Source organism: Anticarsia gemmatalis, chromosome 18, assembly GCF_050436995.1.
Source record: "Anticarsia gemmatalis isolate Benzon Research Colony breed Stoneville strain chromosome 18, ilAntGemm2 primary, whole genome shotgun sequence".
Taxonomy (NCBI): Eukaryota; Metazoa; Arthropoda; class Insecta; order Lepidoptera; family Erebidae; genus Anticarsia; species Anticarsia gemmatalis.
In genome coordinates, this window is record NC_134762.1 from 5,689,797 (window position 1) to 5,710,021 (window position 20,225).

Consider the following 20,225-nt stretch of genomic DNA (forward strand, 5'->3'; position numbering starts at 1 on the left):
CTAGTCTCAAATACGTAGTACCTCGTGCTCAACACAATATTTATCCTGGGTGGGAATCGAATCCACCACACGCGGCACTACGGATTTTTATGGCGAGGTGACCACGCTAACCATGCCATGCCAAACATGCAGCTAATAATATAAATTAATGTATTTCAATAAACAAAATACATATTATATATTAATTTGATATTAAAGCGAATACCTACAGCAAAAACTCTATAGGTGGAATACAATAACTAAATGATGGGTTTAGATATCAATTTAGGTAAGTAATAATATGGAAATGAAATAGTACTGTTATGACAATGGCTAGATAAACAGGATATACATATAGAGTAATTAAAATATGGTATTCATAGGTTATCGCATGACAATAGGTTGACCCGCTATTACGTAGTATCTACTATGTTAATGGTGTAACACGGCTGTATTTTATACACCTTTGCTGACACCTTCGGGAATAACAAGCGTGACATTATGTTTGTAAGTATGTCATGTCATATGTATGTGGGTATAATACCTGAAAAAAATTACATTTAATTTACCGGGCGTGGCCTTTTTAAAATCTCTAACGACAACAACTTCTTCCAACGATCACATTTAAAATGGTCTTGTCGTTAACTTAGGACTCTTATCAGAAACTTTTTAGTGGTGTAGAATATCTGTTTAATTATTGCAATGTGCAGTTTTGAAAATCACCTAGAAGTTTAATTGCAGTAGTAATTTCATCGATTAAAATGGCAGTGATGAAAACGTGACAGCTACACATTTCGGACGCTGCGTTGCCGTTTTTTAGCGCTCGTGCGTGCCTCTCAGGCCTAAAGCAATAAGTATACTGAAAATAAATTAAGGTTTTAGAATACAGAATGAGAAGTTCAAATTGTGATGGAACAGCGGACTCATGCCTAACCTCTTTTGTTAGTAAACAAGTTTGGTGCCTAATTAGGAGCTATTGCTGAAATAAATATTATATTATGAAGGTTGTTTTTGATTGGGCGTGTTGTTTTGCCTCGCAGGATAATGCTGACATTAATTTAATCATATTATTTGAAAAGGTTTATAATTATAAACAGTAAATACTATTAATTAGATACTCAATTATTTGTGATTGGGCCCAGAAGGATAATGATAGTAGAAATTAGTGTAATACCTACATTATTTTGTGTTTATTTGTGTTGCTGAAGTCATTGGTACAGTAGCTTTGCAAAGATTGCTTGTTTTCAAGCGTTGGACTTGCATACACAGCAGTCGCTACTCGTTAGAGCACAGCTGATTGTGAACGTTAAGCGAGAGTCGCTGACTCGTAGTAGTGATATATATGAATCCTCTGCATTCGTATCGCTACTAAATCGCTACATCGTGTAATTCGTATCGCTACTAGAAATCATGATCATCATATGCCGCAGCGAAAGTCATTATGTTTTGCTTGCGACGCTTCCAGGGTTTAACCGCTGTACCGATTTTGATAAAATATGTAGGCTATTTTTCAACCTTCAATCAACTGCTTCTGTAGCCGCTTTTAAAACTGCTTTTGTCGTTGAGTTAACGTCACAGCTGATGAAAAGTACTTTTCCTCATTATGTAAAACTATAACCAATTAATTTATAAATTTCAATAAGAAATACCGAATGAGCATTGTTCTGTATGTGGTTTATAATGGGAAATAAAATAAAATGTGTTTTTTCCCCATAATACAATAGAATATGCTGCCTATTTATGGGTATATATAAATAGCGGGAATTGGCGCAGTTATCATTTTTGGGATCGTCTGCAAAGAGAATAGTAGTGCTTGTGTTAATAAGATACGAGTAAAGTCGCAAAAATGTGGGTCTACCCGCACGTGATAGTGCTTATTATCACGAACATTCTCGAAGCAACATGGGCCGACAAAGGGAGTTTAGCTTTCGCCATAGATAATACTATTTCTATGAGCGATTCTATTGAACAAATTAAATTAAGTGCTGAGAAGATCGCAAAAGTTGTTCTTGAAGAAAAATCTAGCCAGATCAAAAACATGGTCCTCGTAACATTCAACGACATTAATGAACGTTTGTATATTTTGCGTTTTTATAACTTCTTCATGAATTGATTCTTGTGAGTGAATCTACGCAGAAGGGTAACACATAATGTATCTATATAGTAGGCCCCATGAAATAGGGGAAAATCGATTGTCACGTATATGCTACCTTTCGAAGCTCTGAGCTCTTGTTGAGGATATCTAAGAGATACAGAAAAAGCTTCGTAACATGTTGCCTAACCTGAAATCGAAACTGTGTGAATCTGAAGCTTCTGATTACACGCAACCACGAGGACATGTGTACAGTCTATTATAATTCATAATAACTAACTACACATATAATATTTCAATATCTTTTAAGCTAGCGTTAAGTCGTTGTTGTTAAATATTTATAAGTTTTTTACTGGGTATGTGATGTAGTGAGAGGTGACGTTTTGAAAACAGTAGCACAATTCTCTACAATTGGAACCATCGAGTACCTATCGAGAGTTTGGCATTTAGAATGTACTGCCAATATAGTTCCTACGACGCTCGTAAGAGGCGCTGATCAGGCTTTCATACAAAATTTCTCGATAGCTAACCGATTGTCGGTAGTCGATAGTGGTAGAGAATCGAGCTGTAAGCCCCATTGTGTTATTGTAATAGCATAGTATTTTAGGGCCGATCTTCAAAAAAGAGAGTTATACATCATAGTAGACTCTTTCTTACGTATTGTGCAGCCGCTGAACTTTTTATTACATTTCAGACAATGTTATCCAGATTGTAATTTGTTTCAAATTTTCCAAAATAAATTAGTTATCTCAAACAGGACACCTTTCAGCCGCAATCCTCACAAGGCTCTCTTCTAAGTTGTTGGACTATAACACATACTACTGTTAATATTTTAGGTGCAAAAGTGGTGACGACAACCAATGACCGTGATATATTTAAAAACAAGTTATACGGAATACGTCCACACAGCCACGTGAGGAATGACTGCCCGGAGCTATCCATGGAAGGGACCTTACTAGCGCTTAACAAGAGTCTCCCGGGATCTTTCATCTATGTGTTTACTGATGCATCTGCGAAGGACTATAAGAAGAGTGAAAAAATCAAAGACTTGTGTCAAAAGAAACAAAGTCAGGTATGATATTTTGTAAAGATAAAAAATCATCATTAATACGCAGAGAATGACTCTCATCCTGTTTAGAAACTAAGCGTAACTTTGATTTTCATTGTACAGTTACAATTGTATGTAGAAAATAGTTCTTGCAAACTACACTAGAGGCGATCAATGGTTTTTCATACAAAATTTCGATAGCAAACTGTTTATCAATAGTCGATAGAAGTAGGAAATCGCCCATAAAGTCTGTTTTATATTAACTAGACGGCTTTACTGTTTAGTACCGTCAAATGATAGTATTCATAATTTTCAATTATGCCACCAAAGGTAAAGCGCTGTTATGTACCTTTTCAAAATCGACCCTTGAAGTCTATGGAACGTCCACGCCACGGATTGCTTAACCCGTAGATCGTTATCAAATAGCAGAAGTGTTTATTAGCGTTCAATCGCAATAAACTCCCTCACGGAGCGGTTTTACCCTCGTGGGGACAACAAAAAAAAACCCGTAGATCGTTTATCAATCGATGAGCGCCTCTATAAGTTTTAATTAAGCTAAGCCCTGAGGCCCGCAACGGTGTTAAACGGGCGCCCGCGACGCACCTATTGCGTCCGTGGGACCATGACGGTGCCCGTGCGGGTTTTCTTAACGGACCACTTTTGTATGGATGCGGGCGTCCGCTTTACACAGTTTCAGGCCTAACAAGTAATAATAAAATCATATTTTTAGGTTGTTTTTGTTTTGACTGGTTCTTGCGGCCGACACAGCAACTGGAAGCCAGATTTTCGAGTATATTACGATATAGCATTCGCCTGCTCCGGAATAGCTGCTTTTGTTAAAAAATCAGAGGTTAATGAGGTAAGGAAGTATTAATTACACTCTTGATATAAGTGTACAAATTATTCTGTTCTCACTTCAAAATTCCATGATGTCAGAAAATGTTTATGTATTTTGATACGCCCCAGCTTACACCATCTATACTAATATACTAATATTATAAAGCTGAAGAGTTTGTTTGTTTGTTTGTTTGAACGCGCTAATCTCAGGAACTACTGGACCGATTTGAAAAATTCTTTCCGTGTTAGATAGCCCATTTATCGAGGAAGGCATTAGGCTATATATCATATGCTACGGCTAATAGGAGCAGAGTACCAGTAAAAAAATGTTACAAAAACGGGGAGAAATTTCACCTCTATTGTGACGCAAGCGAAGTTGCGCGGGTCAGCTAGTCAGGTATAATAGGTTACAGGTTATTGCAAAAACAATTTAAGAATAAGGTGATCAAATATATAATTAATCAATCATTGAACTGTATTATTTTAGGTAATAGCAACGATAAAGGAAACTGTGAGTGGTAATAAATCAATGATTATCGCAAGAAGAATACCAGCCTTTACAGAACAGACGATATCGGTGAGTAGAATACTAACAGCATCTAAAATAAAACAATTGACAATTAGGTTTAAATCTACTTATATATTTTTAGGCTAACAGTTAAACTAAATAACGAGAAACATAAATATCCCATATTTCACTTAGTAATTGTATAAGCATACACATAGATTTTGATTGTAGTTATGTTATTTTATTTTAATATACCTATTTATTTCAGTTTCAAATCGACGACCAGACTGAATATTTAGTAATCACGGCTTCTGGTTCAAGCGTAACTTTAACTCTAGAAACACCAAATGTGGCACGGCGACAAATACTAACGGGGTTACGAAACATCAAGGTAAACTGTATAAATAAATCTATGATTCACATAATTTCAAATATTAGTTTTTTAGTCGCTCTTGAGTCACTGGGACTTTTACAAACATACAAACAACGGACACAAATTACAACTAGACCTGAAACAACTATTTGTGGATCGTACAAATAGTTATTCCGTAGCAAGTCGACGCGATTCTTAACCTTAACCACTGCGCCACGGTGGCAAGTCAAAACAACAAAGTTAATATAAATATGAACAGATAACTTACTAACTAGCAATTATTTCTAGGCGATTAAATTGAGTGGTCTTTCACGCGGTACCTACAAAGTGAGGGTAAGGAGTAAAAGCGACACCACTTTGTACGTCGTCGGCAAAACTGACTTCTTCTTCAAATATGGCTTCTCACAATGGGAGCCCAGAGTTCTTGAAGACACCACACCACAGCCTGTCGCCAGTGAGTTTTATTATACTTATGGTACTTTATCCCATAAAATAATTTGACAGAAAAGAGCAAATTTTTTGCGAGCTAGTTTTTTTCCCGTACAATTTGATTTCCCTTGAATTTTAATGTTTAAATTAACTTTCCAATGTATTTTTCTAATCAATTTTTATATAGGGTCTTACAAAACGCAGCATTTTTATTCGAATACTTTTTCAGATGATTTAACATACCTCTCAGTATCTGTGGTTGATCCGAAACACACTGTGCGAATCGTGTCAGCTCAGATCTTGGACATGAATGAGAGGGTGAAAGTAGATTTACCTCTTAGAAGACTGAACAATGACTTCTACACGACAGGACCGTTTTCAACACCAACATACATGTTCAAAGTCGCTGTAAGTGTAAATTTGTCACAAATCATAGATTATTATTTTTAGCTGTGATGTTCATATCAATTTGATATCGTTTCAGATCATAGGGATTAAGGTACGGACGGGAGAGCAAATAAAACGTATGGGTAAAATTCCCATCACACATCGACCTGCTCCGAAAAGTAAGTTGTTCACTGCCCTCCTTAATTATCTTTGTAAAGCTGTTCTGTTAAAGGATCAAGATAAATGCATAGCATTCGTAAAATCCATTCAGTTACGAAATTAGTAAGTCTTTTTGTCATATTTCAGTTCAGATAAAACGTCCAGCCGTGATTGTATCCGAGGGTAGGTCTGCTGTAGTGGACTATGGTAAAACAATAAAGTTGACGTGTAAAGTGTCAGCTTACCCTGCTCCTATCATAAAATGGGTCAATAGTCGTGGATTCACACTTAGTTCCCGGGTAAGATATAACGTATTTAATAAAAAAAAAGCGTTACTCATTTACTCACCCACTGCTGGATTAAAGTATCCTCCTGAAATTAGGGGCATTATCCCTTGTATCCACCACGCTGGTCAAGAGCCTGGTGGATACTACTAGGGCGTGATCAAACATGGTTTAAAATGAAAATAATCTATTAATTTTATTCATAGCGATATTTAGTACCAAGAACCGGAAAACTGGAGTCGTCGCTGGCTTTTATGCGGGCTATGATACTATATATACTTATTTCTATAATCAAATAAACACCAAATTTTCCCAAAGTACCTACCCATTCTACTATTTGATCAAGGACTGCATTTAGCCTATTTGTTATCTTTTCCATAACTTATATTACAGAGTACGCCATTGCAATTGCCGTATGATTATATCAGCTATCTAACAATATCGGATGTAGCGAACGGTGATAACTACAAGTGTGTAGCTACAAACAACGTCGGAAGCAGCTCTCAAGATATTCAAGTTATCGTTAAACAACCCTTTGATATTAAATCTACTCCTAAAGGTAAAATAATCACGATGAACCATGAAACCAGTTGATTGGTGGAATGTTGTATTAAAGCTAGCATTTCCCCGCTGCTGGTGGGCAATTTTTTTTACAAGTCCATTTTCATAGTAGTTTTAGCATAACTGACTATAAATATCCATCCATACAAACAGCCAACAATTCGAATTCATTATATAAGAATAGAAATATAAATTTCACACAATATGTATTTTTTTTTATAACAGGCACTACAAATTTGCCGTACGGTAAGAGAGGTACTTTGAAATGTGACATCACAGCGAGATTGCCGATGCGGATTGATTGGTACATTGTGGATCAAAGTACTGGCACTCGTCAAAAGCTCTCTTCGTCGGATAAGTATTCGATATCAACTGATGGCACACAACTCACTTTAAACAAAGTGGAACTGAATGCTGCCGGCGTATACAGCTGCAAGGCGTCATTGATCAATCATAATAGTAAATCGATCGAATACAAAACACAAGTAAAAGTGACCGGATTGGGTAAGTAATTAAATAAACAAATTGATCTTATTTATTAAATGTTATAAAAGTGTACATCGAATAACTGTTTACTTATAATTCCAGAAAAACCTAGTGCAGTAGGAGTAAATGATATAACGATCACCAAAGAGTCATCTGTTGTAATGACGTGCCGGTAAGCAAAGACAAGCAAAAAGTCACTACCTAATTATTTCACAAGGTGTAGCCTGTATTTCAGTGACTTAATGTATAAAATTATTGTTTTAGTATTACTGGAGTACCAAAACCTACAATAAGATGGCAATTCATGAGTAAAGACAGCTCGAGGTGCGTGTCAGTGGCGGGATCTGACAACGTGCTGCGTATATCACGCGTCGACGAGAAACACGCGGGACGATACAAGTGTATAGCGCACAATGTTGTAGGCGACGACGAACACGTCACTACACTCACTGTGCAGGGTAAAATTTTATGATAATATAATCAAAACTTAACGAACCTTAGTTTACTTATTTCCTTGTCCAGACAAAATTTAATTTCATATTTTTCTTGTTTATAGTTCCTCCAAAAATATTATCAAGCACATCAAAAGCCTACACAAGTATTGAGGGTAAAGATACACAACTGACAATCCCATGTGAAGTGACTGGTTTGCCTAAACCAGATATCACGTGGAAGAACAACGGTGCCACCATCTTAACAAGTAAGATTCAGTCAACATCTCTTATGAAAAAAAGTAAATCACAGCAGGATTGTAACATTATTAATTATTTAAGGCACAAAGTATTTGATACAAGACGGAGCTCTGGTGATCAGAGATCCGAAAGTGAGCGACAGTCACACGTACACGTGCGAGGCGAAGAACAACGCCGGAGCAGATCAAGCAACGTTCCAAGCATATGTTATGCGTGAGTGATATTATTGTTTACATGTATTATTTATTTAATTCGTTGGTCAATTCGTTATACTAATTTAGTTACTTATTTATTTTAATCTTTCATACTCAGAATTACCTGACGTACCCGAAAATGATGTTAAGACCATTGTAAAAGGCGAATCAATCAACATTGAATGCAGGTACGTGAGAGCGGAAGCTAATTGTAATATGGTTACGATTTATATAATAAAATGGCACTATTTTTATCAATTGCATTACAATTTAATTATTTTAGGATTGTGAAGGGAGTGCCGAAGCCTAAGATAACGTGGCAATTCATGAGTAAGGACCGCTCGAGGTACGTGTCAGTGGCGGGATCTGACAACGTGCTGCGTATATCACGCGTCGACGAGAAACACGCGGGACGATACAAGTGTATAGCGCACAATGTTGTAGGCGACGACGAACACGTCACTACACTCACTGTGCAAGGTAAACCTAACATAAATATATCATGTCAACTGTTTGATTTGAAGTATTTTAGTCGTAATGTTTGTATTTATTCTACTTGTTTGTCGACAGTTCCTCCAAAAATATTATCAAGCACATCAAAAGTCTACACAAGTATTGAGGGTAGAGATACAAAGATGACAATCCCATGTGAAGCGACTGGTTTCCCTAAACCAGATATCACGTGGAAGAACAACGGTGTCAACATCTTAACAAGTAAGATTCAATCGATATATCCAAAGACCGAATCAAATCGTAAAAATTAATTGGATTATAATATTTGTTTCTTTTAGGTACAAAGTATTTGATACAAGACGGAGCTCTGGTGATCAGAGATCCAAAGGTGAGCGACAGTCACACGTACACGTGCGAGGCGAAGAACAACGTCGGGGCAGATCAAGCGACGTTCCGAGCATATGTTAAGCGTGAGTGATATAATTGTTTACATGTCTTGTTTTTATTTGTTTTTTTTTTAATTTGGATAATTATTTCTGTTATATTTTTTATTTTTAGAATTACCTGACGTGCCTGAAAATGATGACAAGACCACTGTACTAGGGAAATCAATAAATATTGAATGCAGGTATGTGTAAGGTGTAAGCAGAAAATATATATTTTAAGGAAGCATTTCTTAAAGAACTTGATTCTTAATAAAATTATCTCATTTAAGGATTCTGAAAGGCGTACCAAAACCAACCATAACGTGGCAATTCATGAGTAAAGACAGCTCGAGGTACGTGTCAGTGGCGGGATCTGACAACGTGCTGCGTATATCACGCGTCGACGAGAAACACGCGGGACGATACAAGTGTATAGCGCACAATGTTGTAGGCGACGACGAACACGTCACTACACTCACTGTGCAGGGTAAATTTTTATGATATAATATCAAAACGTTTCGAACCTTATTTCCTTGTCCAGACAAAATTTACTTTCATATTTTTGTTGTTTTTAGTTCCTCCAAAAATATTATCAAGCACATCAAAAGTCTACACAAGTATTGAGGGTAAAGATACACAACTGACAATCCCATGTAAAGCGACTGGTTTCCCTAAACCAGAGATCACGTGGAAAAACAACGGTGCCCCCATCTTATCAAGTAAGATTCAATACACATCTTTAAAAAAAAATATTGTAAATTACAGCAGGATTGTAATATTTCTTTTCTTTTAGGTACAAAGTGTTTGATACAAGACGGAGCTCTGGTGATCAGAGATCCACAGGTGAGCGACAGTCACACGTACACGTGCGAGGCGAAGAACAACGCCGGAGCAGATCAAGCAACGTTCCAAGCATATGTTATGCGTGAGTGATATTATTGTTTACATGTATTATTTATTTAATTCGTTGATCAATTCGTTATACTAATTTAGTTACTTCTTTATTTTAATCTTTCATACTCAGAATTACCTGACGTACCCGAAAATGATGTTAAGACCATTGTAAAAGGCGAATCAATCAACATTGAATGCAGGTACGTGAGAGCGGAAGCTAATTGTAATATGGTTACGATTTATATAATAAAATGGCACTATTTTTATCAATTGCATTACAATTTAATTATTTTAGGATTGTGAAGGGAGTGCCGAAACCTAAGATAACGTGGCAATTCATGAGTAAAGACAGCACGAGGTACGTGTCAGTGGCGGGATCTGACAACGTGCTGCGTATATCACGCGTCGACGAGAAACACGCGGGACGATACAAGTGTATAGCGCACAATGTTGTAGGAGACGACGAACACGTCACTACACTCACTGTGCAAGGTAAACCTAACATAATATATTGTCAACTCTTTGATTTGAAGTACTTTAGTCGTAATGCCCGTATGTATTCTGCTTGTTTGTCTACAGTTCCTCCAAAAATATTATCAAGCACATCAAAAGTCTACACAAGTATTGAGGGTAGAGATACAAAGATGACAATCCCATGTGAAGCGACTGGTTTCCCTAAACCAGATATCACGTGGAAGAACAACGGTGTCAACATCTTAACAAGTAAGATTCAATCGATATATCTTAAGACCGAATCAATTCGTAAAAATTAATTGGATTATAATATTTGTTTCTTTTAGGTACAAAGTATTTGATACAAGACGGAGCTCTGGTGATCAGAGATCCAAAGGTGAGCGACAGTCACACGTACACGTGCGAGGCGAGAAATGACGCCGGAGCAGATCAAGCAACGTTCCGAGCCAATATAATGCGTGAGTGAAATTATTGTTTATAAGTTTTACGTTTATATCTATGTGTTTTATTAATTTGGATACATATTTCTCTTTAATCTTTTATTCTCAGAATTACCTGACGTACCCGAAAATGATGTCAAGACCATTGTAAAAGGTGAATCAATCAACATTGAATGCAGGTCCGTGAAAGCAGAACCTAATTTTAATATGGTTACGATGCATATCATAAAATGACACTATTTTAATCAATCGCATTACAATTGAAATATTTTAGGATTGTGAAGGGAGTCCCGAAACCTACTATAACGTGGCAATTTATGGCTGAAGACAGCTCAAGGTTCGTGTCAGTGGCGGGATCTGAAAACGTGCTGCGTATATCACGCGTCGACGAGAAACACGCGGGACGATACAAGTGTATAGCGCACAATGTTGTAGGAGACGACGAACACGTCACTACACTCACTGTGCAAGGTAAGATTTTATGATAATATAATCAAAACGTTTCGAACCCTATTTTTCTTCTTTCCTTGTCCAGACAAAATTTAATTTCATATTTTTGTTGTTTACAGTTCCTCCAAAAATATTATCAAGCACATCAAAAGTCTACACAAGTATTGAAGGTAGAGATACACAGATGACAATTCCATGTGAAGCGACAGGTTTCCCTAAACCAGATATAACATGGAAGAACAACGGTGCCACCATCTTAATAGGTAGGATTTAGTCGATATATCCAAAGACCTAATCAATTCGTAAAAAATATTGGGTTATTATATTTGTTTCTTTTAGGTACAAAGTATTTGATACAAGACGGAGCTCTGGTGATCAGAGATCCAAAGGTGAGCGACAGTCACACGTACTCGTGCGAGGCGAAGAACAACGCCGGAGCAGATCAAGCGACGTTCCAAACTAATATTATGCGTGAGTGATATTATTGATTAGATCTTCTTTTTTATTCGTTTTATTAATTTAGGCGCTTATTTCTCTCAATTTTTTTTTTACAGAATTACCTGACGTGCCTGAAGATGATACCAAGACCACTGTACCAGGGAAATCAATTAATATTGAATGCAGGTATGTGTGAGGTGTAAGCTCAGAAGCTTCTCATAATATAAGTATATTTTAAGGAAGCATCTCTTAAAGAACTTAATTTATAATAAAAGAATGTCATTTAAGGATTCTGAAAGGCGTACCAAAACCTACAATAAGGTGGCAATTCATGAGTAAGGACAGCTCGAGGTACGTGTCAGTGGCGGGATCTGACAACGTGCTGCGTATATCACGCGTCGACGAGAAACACGCGGGACGATACAAGTGTATAGCGCACAATGTTGTAGGAGACGACGAACACGTCACTACACTCACTGTGCAGGGTAAACCTAACATTTATCTACTTATCTATACAAATTTACAACAGCCATAATGCCATATTTTTATATTACTTTTTTGTTTATAGTTCCTCCAAAAATATTATCAAGCACATCAAAAGTCTACACAAGTATTGAGGGTAGAGATACAAAGATGACAATCCCATGTGAAGCGACTGGTTTCCCTAAACCAGATATCACGTGGAAGAACAACGGTGTCAACATCTTAACAAGTAAGATTCAATCGATATATCCAAAGACCGAATCAAATCGTAAAAATTAATTGGATTATAATATTTGTTTCTTTTAGGTACAAAGTATTTGATACAAGACGGAGCTCTGGTGATCAGAGATCCAAAGGTGAGCGACAGTCACACGTACACGTGCGAGGCGAAGAACAACGCCGGAGCAGATCAAGCGACGTTCCAAGTTAATATAATGCGTGAGTGATATTATTGTTTATATGTATTACTTTTATATTTGTTTTTTTAGTTTGGATAATTATTTCTCTTATATTTTTTATTTTTAGAATTACCTGACGTGCCTGAAGATGATGACAAGACCACTGTACTAGGGAAATCAATAAATATTGAATGCAGGTATGTGTAAGGTGTAAGCAGAAAATATATATTTTAAGGAAGCATTTCTTAAAGAACTTGATTCTTAATAAAATTATCTCATTTAAGGATTCTGAAAGGCGTACCAAAACCAACCATAACGTGGCAATTCATGAGTAAAGACAGCTCGAGGTACGTGTCAGTGGCGGGATCTGACAACGTGCTGCGTATATCACGCGTCGACGAGAAACACGCGGGACGATACAAGTGTATAGCGCACAATGTTGTAGGCGACGACGAACACGTCACTACACTCACTGTTGAATGTAAGTCTAGCACGATTTATTACCTAATTAGTGTGATGAATATTTATGTGATTATTGTGTGATTTGATTAAATAGCCTACTTCAAAAAATAGTTCATTGAAATGTTGTCCGCCCGCAGTCGCACCAGTTATAACATCCAAACATTCAGCGACGTACAAAGGACTACAAGGAGATGTAGCTTTAAGAATCCCCTGTGATGTGGTTGGAGTTCCGCCGCCAGTCATAACATGGAAGCGTAATGGTGTCGTCATCACACCAAGTAAGTCAAGTCAATCCAATAACATAGATCCGACACAGAGGCAGAACATAAATTATTCGTTGTTAATTACAGACGACCACTACGATATCAATAACGGAGCATTGATCATAAAGAAGAAGAAGAATCTCCCAAGAAGAGCGACACTTCGTCGTACACTTGCGTAGCCAAGAACAACCAGGGCGCAGTTGACGCCACATTTAATGCTACTGTTGACGGTAAATTCTATCTCATTTTGTGCTTATTTTCTGGAAACTGAAAAAAATCCAATTACCTACTTATTACATCTACATAATTATGTGACACGAATTAATAAATATTTGACTGTTCTTTGTAGAGTTCCTTGACGATTTGGGTAAAATTCAGGAAGTCGATTTATTGCACGGAGACACGATGAAGCTGAAATGTGGCTCGGATAGTCAATTAGTCAGATGGTTTATGGTGAGTAATGTACACCATTATATTATGGATATTTTTGCTTATCCTCGTCTGGTAATTATGATATTATAACACTATTACGGTTTCCGCAGGAGAGAAACTATTTAGGAGTAACAGGGAAATATTTTGAATTGAAGAATATTGATGTGTCACAAGAAGGAAATTATACTTGTCGTGTTAGTGACGTGAATGGTGGTCACACAGAGACGTTTGTGGTGCACGTTGGGTTGCCTCCTACATTCTTGACGGAACAAGGAAACACCAGGGTTGATTGGACTGGGAGCGAAACTGACATGTTGGATTGCAGAGTAGAAGCACACCCGGCGGTTGATGTAAGTGACTATTAGTCCTCTCTTGCTGGTAATCACTGCCATACCATAATGTTTATCTGTCTGAACCAGAACATGTTTGAGGGTTTATTTTATTTATTGAATTGAGGTACCTATAACCTTAAACCTTTCCAGGTTGTATGGACTTACAACGGCAAGGTATTAAGTGACAAGAAGACAACGCGTCTGGCTGTGTCTGGAAACTGGGGACAATATACGTGCAATGTCAGCAACGTTCATGGCGCAGTACAGAGGAGCTTTGACGTCATATCTTCTCGTAAGTAACAACCTAATAAAATTATGGTATCTTTATGGTTACTCAGTGAAAGTAGTATAGAAATATCTTTGGATGACTGACACATGACCAACATTATTTATAACCAGCCAAAACTGTAATAACGATGTAAGGCATGTCATAACGTAATAATAATCTAGATAGTTAAAAATCATCACAAATAATTAGCAAATAGGACTTTTTTATAAAATTTACTTTTAAATAATTTAACTAATTCCAAGTTTTATTTATCTTCAAATTGTAAATGATTTTTGTTATAGAATGTTTGATACCAAGACAATTTAACGACGACGGAATTATGCCCCTTATATTGACACCTTACTACACTTGGCCAGTGCTCGATGGAACTAAAGATTATTTGAGAGTTCCATCTGGACAATCGTACACGTTTATTTGCCCAAACGATGAAGAAAAGGCTAATAAATTCAAAAAAATCGCGACGAGAAATGAAATAAAGGCCATTTGCGACAAACAAGACATATTCCTGGTGGACGGTATACCAACCAGGGTGACAGATTTACAATGTGTTCATAAAATAAAACCGATCGTGGTTGAAAAGAATGTTCAATGTTTAACAAAGGACTCAAGACTGATGCGCGTAAGCTTCTACGTCCACGGTTTCTTGGAGACATACGAAGTATGCTTCGATACATCCAAGAATATACCTTTGTACACACGAGTGGCGATGTCTAAGAGCAACCTCGGTGCTGGTATAACCGGCAACTGGTACAAGTACCCCGGCATCGGTGACGACAAAGCGCGCAAACCGTATACATGCGCCACACCCACATCCTCGTGCTGCTACTCCAAGACGCAGCTGGTGAATGCTCGTGACGTCAGCGATGGACCGGCACAGGACGCCACCTTCATAGATCCCGTCAACGCTGTTCCATATTGGCGTCCTTGTGACTCCGTGAAGGTAAATATGTTTTTGGAAGGCATTTTTATTTAGTACAAGCAAAATCTTGCGCGCAAGTACTGTAAAGTCTACATGTATGGGTGTTTTATTACAGTCTCCGTGGGAAGAAATCGAGAATATGGTGAGGTCGCGGCTTCAGGTATACCCACAGTTCGTGGCTTGGTCCGGTACTCACGCGCTACAAGATAAAAATGGAGCGACAGTCCCGCGCTATTTATGGAAGGTACCCACTTGTTTTGATACTGAAGCTAATAATATAAATGCTAATTTACAAAAGTATCAACTTAATTAGAGATTTATTTTCTTTTATTAGAACTTATTGTGTAAATTGAATTGGCATTCTAAAGGAAGTTTATTATAATATTATGTCTGACTATGAATTAAGTTGTTGAATATTTCTCAGGTGCTAAGGTTCAATGAAGCATCGTCGATAGCTATCGTGTACGTGAACGGCGCTTCGCCTTCAGCCGCAGACGTTTTGTGTAAAAACATATGCGCTGACGACAACGTGCCGTGGATCCATACACACAACAAACATGTTTACTGTTGCAACGTCGACGACTTCTTGCAAGCTTTCGGTTTGCAAGAAACTACTATTGGTGGTTAGTAAAGAATATAAATGTTTACTAGTGATAAACTCAAATAAATGCTGTAATCCCTTGTATAAAACATGCACGTCTTTGTTTTCAGAGTCTACAACGACGACAGGCAAGACACGGTAGAAATATACTAATTATATAAATTTCCGCGCTTAAATAAATATTCGGTTATGTACCTAAGACTATTAAATCATTGCTGAAATCATTAAATAACTGTACCTAACTATTAGACAGAAATATGTTAAATCTTAATACAATTGATTGTTAATTATGTATCTTAAATAAAAACATTAAAGCAATTGAAATACGCAACACGCATCACCGATCTTTATGTCTAATAAAATAAGCATAATGGCCGTGTTGATATAAGTGTTTGAAGAACTTTCTACTTTCGAAGATAAAATGTAGTTGCTTATCCTAATTTCTTTTGACTGTTTAGCCGCTTCATGGCCACGAAGTAAAGCTCAGTCGTAATTAAGATAACCAACAATGATCAATGCACTTGATCTAATTGTCATTAAGTATAGCCATTTTATAATATGTAAAAATGCATATTTTATAAGTATTATCTGTTCTGTAATAAAAATAAAAATTGTATGCAATAAATAATTTTATATACCTACCTTTAGTTGGTTTTATTTTATAATAAAAATGGATAACCAAGATTAAACAAGATATATATATTATTATTTTTAAAATATTATCGTATGGTTAGTGGCCAACGTAGTGTAAAAGATGTTCATGCCACCCGGAAGGCCTTTGACATGGCTTAACAGTCAATAGCCAGGATCGAGCACAAGCTCAGCTCAAATACCACTATGCGGTCATCCATCTATAATTCTATACAATAATGACCCCAATAAAATTTGCTCAACCCACTGGTCGTGGTTAGTGCAACTGGCTATGAGCGCCTTTATCCAAAGATATTGAATGGTATTTTTAGAATTCTGTTCCTATGGGGTAAATCGTTACTATACCTAATTGTAATATCTATATACAATTACTTACTGATAATATTATGTTTTAATTAGCTGCCTAAGTATTTACCCACATTCCATCATATCAAAATACCAATTATTCACAATAATAATTGGTTACTAATTGTAATTTATCCAGATACTGCTATTTATATCATGTGTAAATTCATGTCAATATTTAAAGCTGATTTTACATGATTCGAGGAAAATGCTAGTTGCATGATAAAACTTCATGTCCAACTATATACTATTCCACCTACTAAACCAGTGGTTCCCAACCAATGGCCACCAGTGGTCCGTGGAAGCCAAAATATGGTCCGCGAATGATATTAATATTTAAAATTTTCAGGGCGATTATTACATTTTATTATTAACTAGCTGACCCGTGCGGCTCCGCTCGCGTGAATTTCGTACTGTTGCTTATTCGTTTGAGCACGCGAATTGCGAAGCACTCGATACACCTACACATAAAAATGCTAACAACTCTTTTGTCATCTAATGGTTATTTACGAAAGGGACCCGAAGGGCACACAATGTGACACAGGCTCAGGTTGGCCTGATTTCCTGTGGTTACCTTCTTTTCCGCTCTCGTCTGTATCCGTACCAGTTTACAGTGTAGAATATAATACCTTATTATAGACTGACAATTGCTTACCCGTCTGGATTCAGAATATTATTACAGGTACAGACAGACCTATCTGCGCCGGAGCTCTTCACACGCGTAATAATGTATACTTGCGATGATACGTCCGAAACCGCGTAACCCGTAATTATTTTTTATATATCATCCGTTGTTTATTTTTTAAAACTTACCACATAGTCTGTTTCATAGCTATCCAATTTATTTCCTTAATGCAACCAATTAATTTGGTTATGTGTTTCGAACAACAACGCCATCTGTTAGTTGCGGCGATCAACGACAACAAACGAAATTACAACTTGGTTTGCCATCTAGGATATCCCGACCGCACCGGACCCACGTAAACCAACATTTTTGTGTAATATATCATACAACATTTATGTTTGAAAATCTTAGAAATATATAGCATGTTTCAAAGGTATTTTTTTTACAATAAAGCCATCGGCCCAGCGCAGACAGACCGGAATAATCCTCGCGCGGTCTCGAGCATTTTCTTTACGGCTCGCGGATGCTCGAGCATGCTCGCGACTGCTCGAGCCTGCGCGAGGAAAACTTTCTAGGTTACCATTCTTCATTAGGCCCAGCGCAGACAGACCGGAATAATCCTCGCGCGGTCTCGAGCATTTTCTTTACGGCTCGCGGATGCTCGAGCATGCTCGCGACTGCTCGAGCCTGCGCGAGGAAAACTTTCTAGGTTACCATTCTTCATTAAACAGGCTAGTTTTCGTGAAAATTCGTCAACGATGGTAGACTGGGCCATGATTATAATTGCTCTTTTGACTGAAGAAGAATAAAAATGACGTTTTCTCTCTTTAAACTCAGTAACAACATTGAAATTTTTCGTACGATGCTCGCGCGTCCTCGAGTATGCGCGGGGATACCCGCGCATCCTCGAGGACGCGCGAGCATTTTTTGCCAGGTTCAAGCAATTATGCACTTTATTTTAATTAAGTTAAAGTTGATTTTCAAGTGCGTTAAAAAAATCCTCTCCACTGCGCTCCTCTTGGTCTGCGCTGACCCTTAAACAGGCCAGTTTTCGTGAAAATTCGTCAACGATGGTAGACTGGGCCATGATTATAATTGCTCTTTTGACTGAAGAAGAATAAAAATGACGTTCTTTCTCTTTAAACTCAGTAACAACATTGAAATTTTTCGTACGATGCTCGCGCGTCCTCGAGTATGCGCGGGGATACCCGCGCATCCTTTTAATTTTAGTTTAAAGAGAGAGAACGTCATTTTTATTCTTCTTCAGTCAAAAGAGCAATTATAATCATGGCCCAGTCTACCATCGTTGACGAATTTTCACGAAAACTGGCCTGTTTAATGAAGAATGGTAACCTAGAAAGTTTTCCTCGCGCAGGCTCGAGCAGTCGCGAGCATGCTCGAGCATCCGCGAGCCGTAAAGAAAATGCTCGAGACCGCGCGAGGATTATTCCGGTCTGTCTGCGCTGGGCCTTACTTTATGCGAATGTTGTGAAATGGATTGTAACGCCATCTATGGTCTCTATAGGGAAACGCAGGTTCAAACGATTTAGTTCTACGTATTTTTTTCAATTTTCTAAAAATCTTTGAAATTTTATGCTATAAAAAGTATCCTAGAAATTGCTCCACTACTTATTCTATGCATATGTTACTGTAAAAACCCGAACAGTGGTAAATCCTAAGATTTTAAGGTAAAACCTAAGATTTACCAACTCTCGATGGTAAAAGTCCGAACAAGCCGGAGTTTAAAAACTGTAACATAAACAGTATATACAAAACTCCTTCTTCATAACTATGTAACGGTATAATTATATACCGTAACATAGTTATAAAGAAGGAGTTTTGGGCAAAGCGACATGGGTAAGTTAGGTTAGAAGGCTGAGGTGGTATGTCGTTATTTTTTTTTTAAACCACCCAGCAGGAATGCAATGCAATGCAGAAAAGCACCCCGCGAAGCGGGGCACCGGCGACATCTCGACATCATCAAGTGAATAGAGGTAAAAGTTCGAAATAAAAGAATTGTCCGGACTTTTACCATTGAGAGTTGGCAAATCTTAGGTTATACTGGAAAATCTTAGGATTTACCACAGTTCGGGCTTTTACAGTAACACATATACCAAATTTCAGTGCATTCTATTCGGTAGTTTTTACGTGATACGTGGGCCACTACTTATATTTTGAGCCTAACTATGAAAAACGGTAAATATGTGAGTGAAAACTACTTTATCGTGTTCTCGGGTATTCTTATGCATAATCTAGATAGATTTTTATCTGATCAAAATATTTTTTTAATATTTTTTTTTCTTTCCCGAAGACCCCTCAAAAACAGGGTGTTTAAAAGCATAACCTGTTTCTTGTGCCGATGAAAAATCAAGGTTAATGCTATTTATTCTTGACGTTTTGGAACTCAATAAAGTCATTTGATGTCAAACTGTAGTGTATGGCGAGAAATTAATATATTTGATTATTTTCGTGCACATAACAGCCGGTTGTTTAGCGAGATGCGTTACGGCCGGCATTGTTTTTATTTAGCTCGACCTGTAGGACTTTGTGATTTTTCCATATTTTAAACCAGTCTTTAGGTAAATTTTTGGTTATAAATCAATAAAAATTAACCATTCTGCATTTTTCTCAAGGCACTTTTCACCGTAACACAGTTTTTATAAAAAATCAAGGGACTACTTGTTCCGAAGTGCTTCAAGCGCGCATATTTTTTTCTGGATTTGGTTCATCTTAAAGTTTCCATAAAGTCGACTGGTGTTTATTTTTGGGCTCATGCGCATTATATCCTAGATCCTTGTTTTATCACAATTTGATACACGTAT

At 37.3% G+C, this 20,225-nt stretch overlaps 6 protein-coding genes and 1 long non-coding RNA gene across 7 annotated transcripts; all 7 read left to right on the forward strand.

Moving 5' to 3' along the window:
* Positions 1-1,825: 1,825 nt before the first annotated feature.
* On the forward strand, positions 1,826-3,149 carry LOC142980756 (von Willebrand factor A domain-containing protein 7-like). The gene is made up of 2 exons (XM_076126334.1): positions 1,826-2,051; positions 2,908-3,149. Exons 1-2 carry the CDS (start codon positions 1,826-1,828, stop codon positions 3,147-3,149), a joined length of 468 nt encoding a protein of 155 aa, XP_075982449.1.
* Positions 3,150-4,464: 1,315 nt separating this feature from the next.
* Positions 4,465-5,806, forward strand: LOC142980405 (uncharacterized). Its single transcript, XM_076125747.1, has 4 exons — positions 4,465-4,533; positions 4,733-4,855; positions 5,126-5,291; positions 5,496-5,806. Exons 1-4 carry the CDS (start codon positions 4,486-4,488, stop codon positions 5,714-5,716), a joined length of 558 nt encoding a protein of 185 aa, XP_075981862.1. The 5' UTR covers positions 4,465-4,485; the 3' UTR covers positions 5,717-5,806.
* Positions 5,807-7,053: 1,247 nt separating this feature from the next.
* On the forward strand, positions 7,054-7,898 carry LOC142980757 (neural cell adhesion molecule 2-like). The gene is made up of 5 exons (XM_076126335.1): positions 7,054-7,161; positions 7,246-7,315; positions 7,408-7,601; positions 7,700-7,843; positions 7,891-7,898. Exons 2-5 carry the CDS (start codon positions 7,305-7,307, stop codon positions 7,896-7,898), a joined length of 357 nt encoding a protein of 118 aa, XP_075982450.1. The 5' UTR covers positions 7,054-7,161; positions 7,246-7,304.
* Positions 7,899-7,930: 32 nt separating this feature from the next.
* LOC142980384 (uncharacterized) lies at positions 7,931-8,376 on the forward strand. Its single transcript, XR_012959880.1, has 3 exons — positions 7,931-8,048; positions 8,148-8,217; positions 8,313-8,376. It is a non-coding gene; the product is annotated as an uncharacterized LOC142980384 (long non-coding RNA).
* Positions 8,376-10,342, forward strand: LOC142980758 (contactin-5-like). Its single transcript, XM_076126336.1, has 10 exons — positions 8,376-8,509; positions 8,600-8,743; positions 8,821-8,952; positions 9,041-9,110; positions 9,198-9,394; positions 9,483-9,626; positions 9,701-9,832; positions 9,932-10,001; positions 10,097-10,293; positions 10,335-10,342. Exons 2-10 carry the CDS (start codon positions 8,665-8,667, stop codon positions 10,340-10,342), a joined length of 1,029 nt encoding a protein of 342 aa, XP_075982451.1. The 5' UTR covers positions 8,376-8,509; positions 8,600-8,664.
* A 504-nt stretch (positions 10,343-10,846) lies between these two features.
* Positions 10,847-13,660, forward strand: LOC142980617 (hemicentin-1-like). Its single transcript, XM_076126095.1, has 13 exons — positions 10,847-10,894; positions 10,990-11,186; positions 11,285-11,428; positions 11,505-11,636; positions 11,720-11,789; positions 11,892-12,088; positions 12,172-12,315; positions 12,393-12,524; positions 12,612-12,681; positions 12,769-12,965; positions 13,084-13,224; positions 13,297-13,439; positions 13,559-13,660. Exons 2-12 carry the CDS (start codon positions 11,033-11,035, stop codon positions 13,386-13,388), a joined length of 1,473 nt encoding a protein of 490 aa, XP_075982210.1. The 5' UTR covers positions 10,847-10,894; positions 10,990-11,032; the 3' UTR covers positions 13,389-13,439; positions 13,559-13,660.
* LOC142980759 (uncharacterized) lies at positions 13,615-15,924 on the forward strand. Its single transcript, XM_076126337.1, has 7 exons — positions 13,615-13,662; positions 13,752-13,991; positions 14,124-14,265; positions 14,544-15,202; positions 15,297-15,425; positions 15,606-15,804; positions 15,893-15,924. The coding sequence occupies exons 1-7, from the start codon at positions 13,615-13,617 to the stop codon at positions 15,922-15,924; spliced, it is 1,449 nt and encodes a 482-aa protein (XP_075982452.1).
* Positions 15,925-20,225: the final 4,301 nt, after the last annotated feature.

Excerpts from the sequence above, each read along its gene's own strand:
- LOC142980756 (XM_076126334.1), top strand. The coding sequence starts at position 1,826 with ATGTGGGTCTACCCGCACGTGATAGTGCTTATTATCACGAACATTCTC. Across the intron at positions 2,052-2,907 it reads ATTCAACGACATTAATGAAC|GTGCAAAAGTGGTGACGACA; the intron begins GTTTGTATATTT and ends TTAATATTTTAG.
- LOC142980617 (XM_076126095.1), top strand. The coding sequence starts at position 11,033 with ATGGCTGAAGACAGCTCAAGGTTCGTGTCAGTGGCGGGATCTGAAAAC. Across the intron at positions 12,682-12,768 it reads TCAATAAATATTGAATGCAG|GATTCTGAAAGGCGTACCAA; the intron begins GTATGTGTAAGG and ends ATCTCATTTAAG. Across the intron at positions 12,966-13,083 it reads CACTACACTCACTGTTGAAT|TCGCACCAGTTATAACATCC; the intron begins GTAAGTCTAGCA and ends GTCCGCCCGCAG.
- LOC142980757 (XM_076126335.1), top strand. Across the intron at positions 7,602-7,699 it reads CACTACACTCACTGTGCAGG|TTCCTCCAAAAATATTATCA; the intron begins GTAAAATTTTAT and ends TCTTGTTTATAG.
- LOC142980405 (XM_076125747.1), top strand. The coding sequence starts at position 4,486 with ATGATTATCGCAAGAAGAATACCAGCCTTTACAGAACAGACGATATCG. Across the intron at positions 4,856-5,125 it reads CGGGGTTACGAAACATCAAG|GCGATTAAATTGAGTGGTCT; the intron begins GTAAACTGTATA and ends AATTATTTCTAG. Across the intron at positions 5,292-5,495 it reads CACACCACAGCCTGTCGCCA|ATGATTTAACATACCTCTCA; the intron begins GTGAGTTTTATT and ends ATACTTTTTCAG.
- LOC142980759 (XM_076126337.1), top strand. The coding sequence starts at position 13,615 with ATGAAGCTGAAATGTGGCTCGGATAGTCAATTAGTCAGATGGTTTATG. Across the intron at positions 13,663-13,751 it reads AATTAGTCAGATGGTTTATG|GAGAGAAACTATTTAGGAGT; the intron begins GTGAGTAATGTA and ends CGGTTTCCGCAG. Across the intron at positions 15,805-15,892 it reads GCAAGAAACTACTATTGGTG|AGTCTACAACGACGACAGGC; the intron begins GTTAGTAAAGAA and ends CTTTGTTTTCAG.
- LOC142980758 (XM_076126336.1), top strand. The coding sequence starts at position 8,665 with ATGACAATCCCATGTGAAGCGACTGGTTTCCCTAAACCAGATATCACG. Across the intron at positions 8,953-9,040 it reads GTTCCGAGCATATGTTAAGC|AATTACCTGACGTGCCTGAA; the intron begins GTGAGTGATATA and ends TTTTATTTTTAG. Across the intron at positions 9,111-9,197 it reads TCAATAAATATTGAATGCAG|GATTCTGAAAGGCGTACCAA; the intron begins GTATGTGTAAGG and ends ATCTCATTTAAG.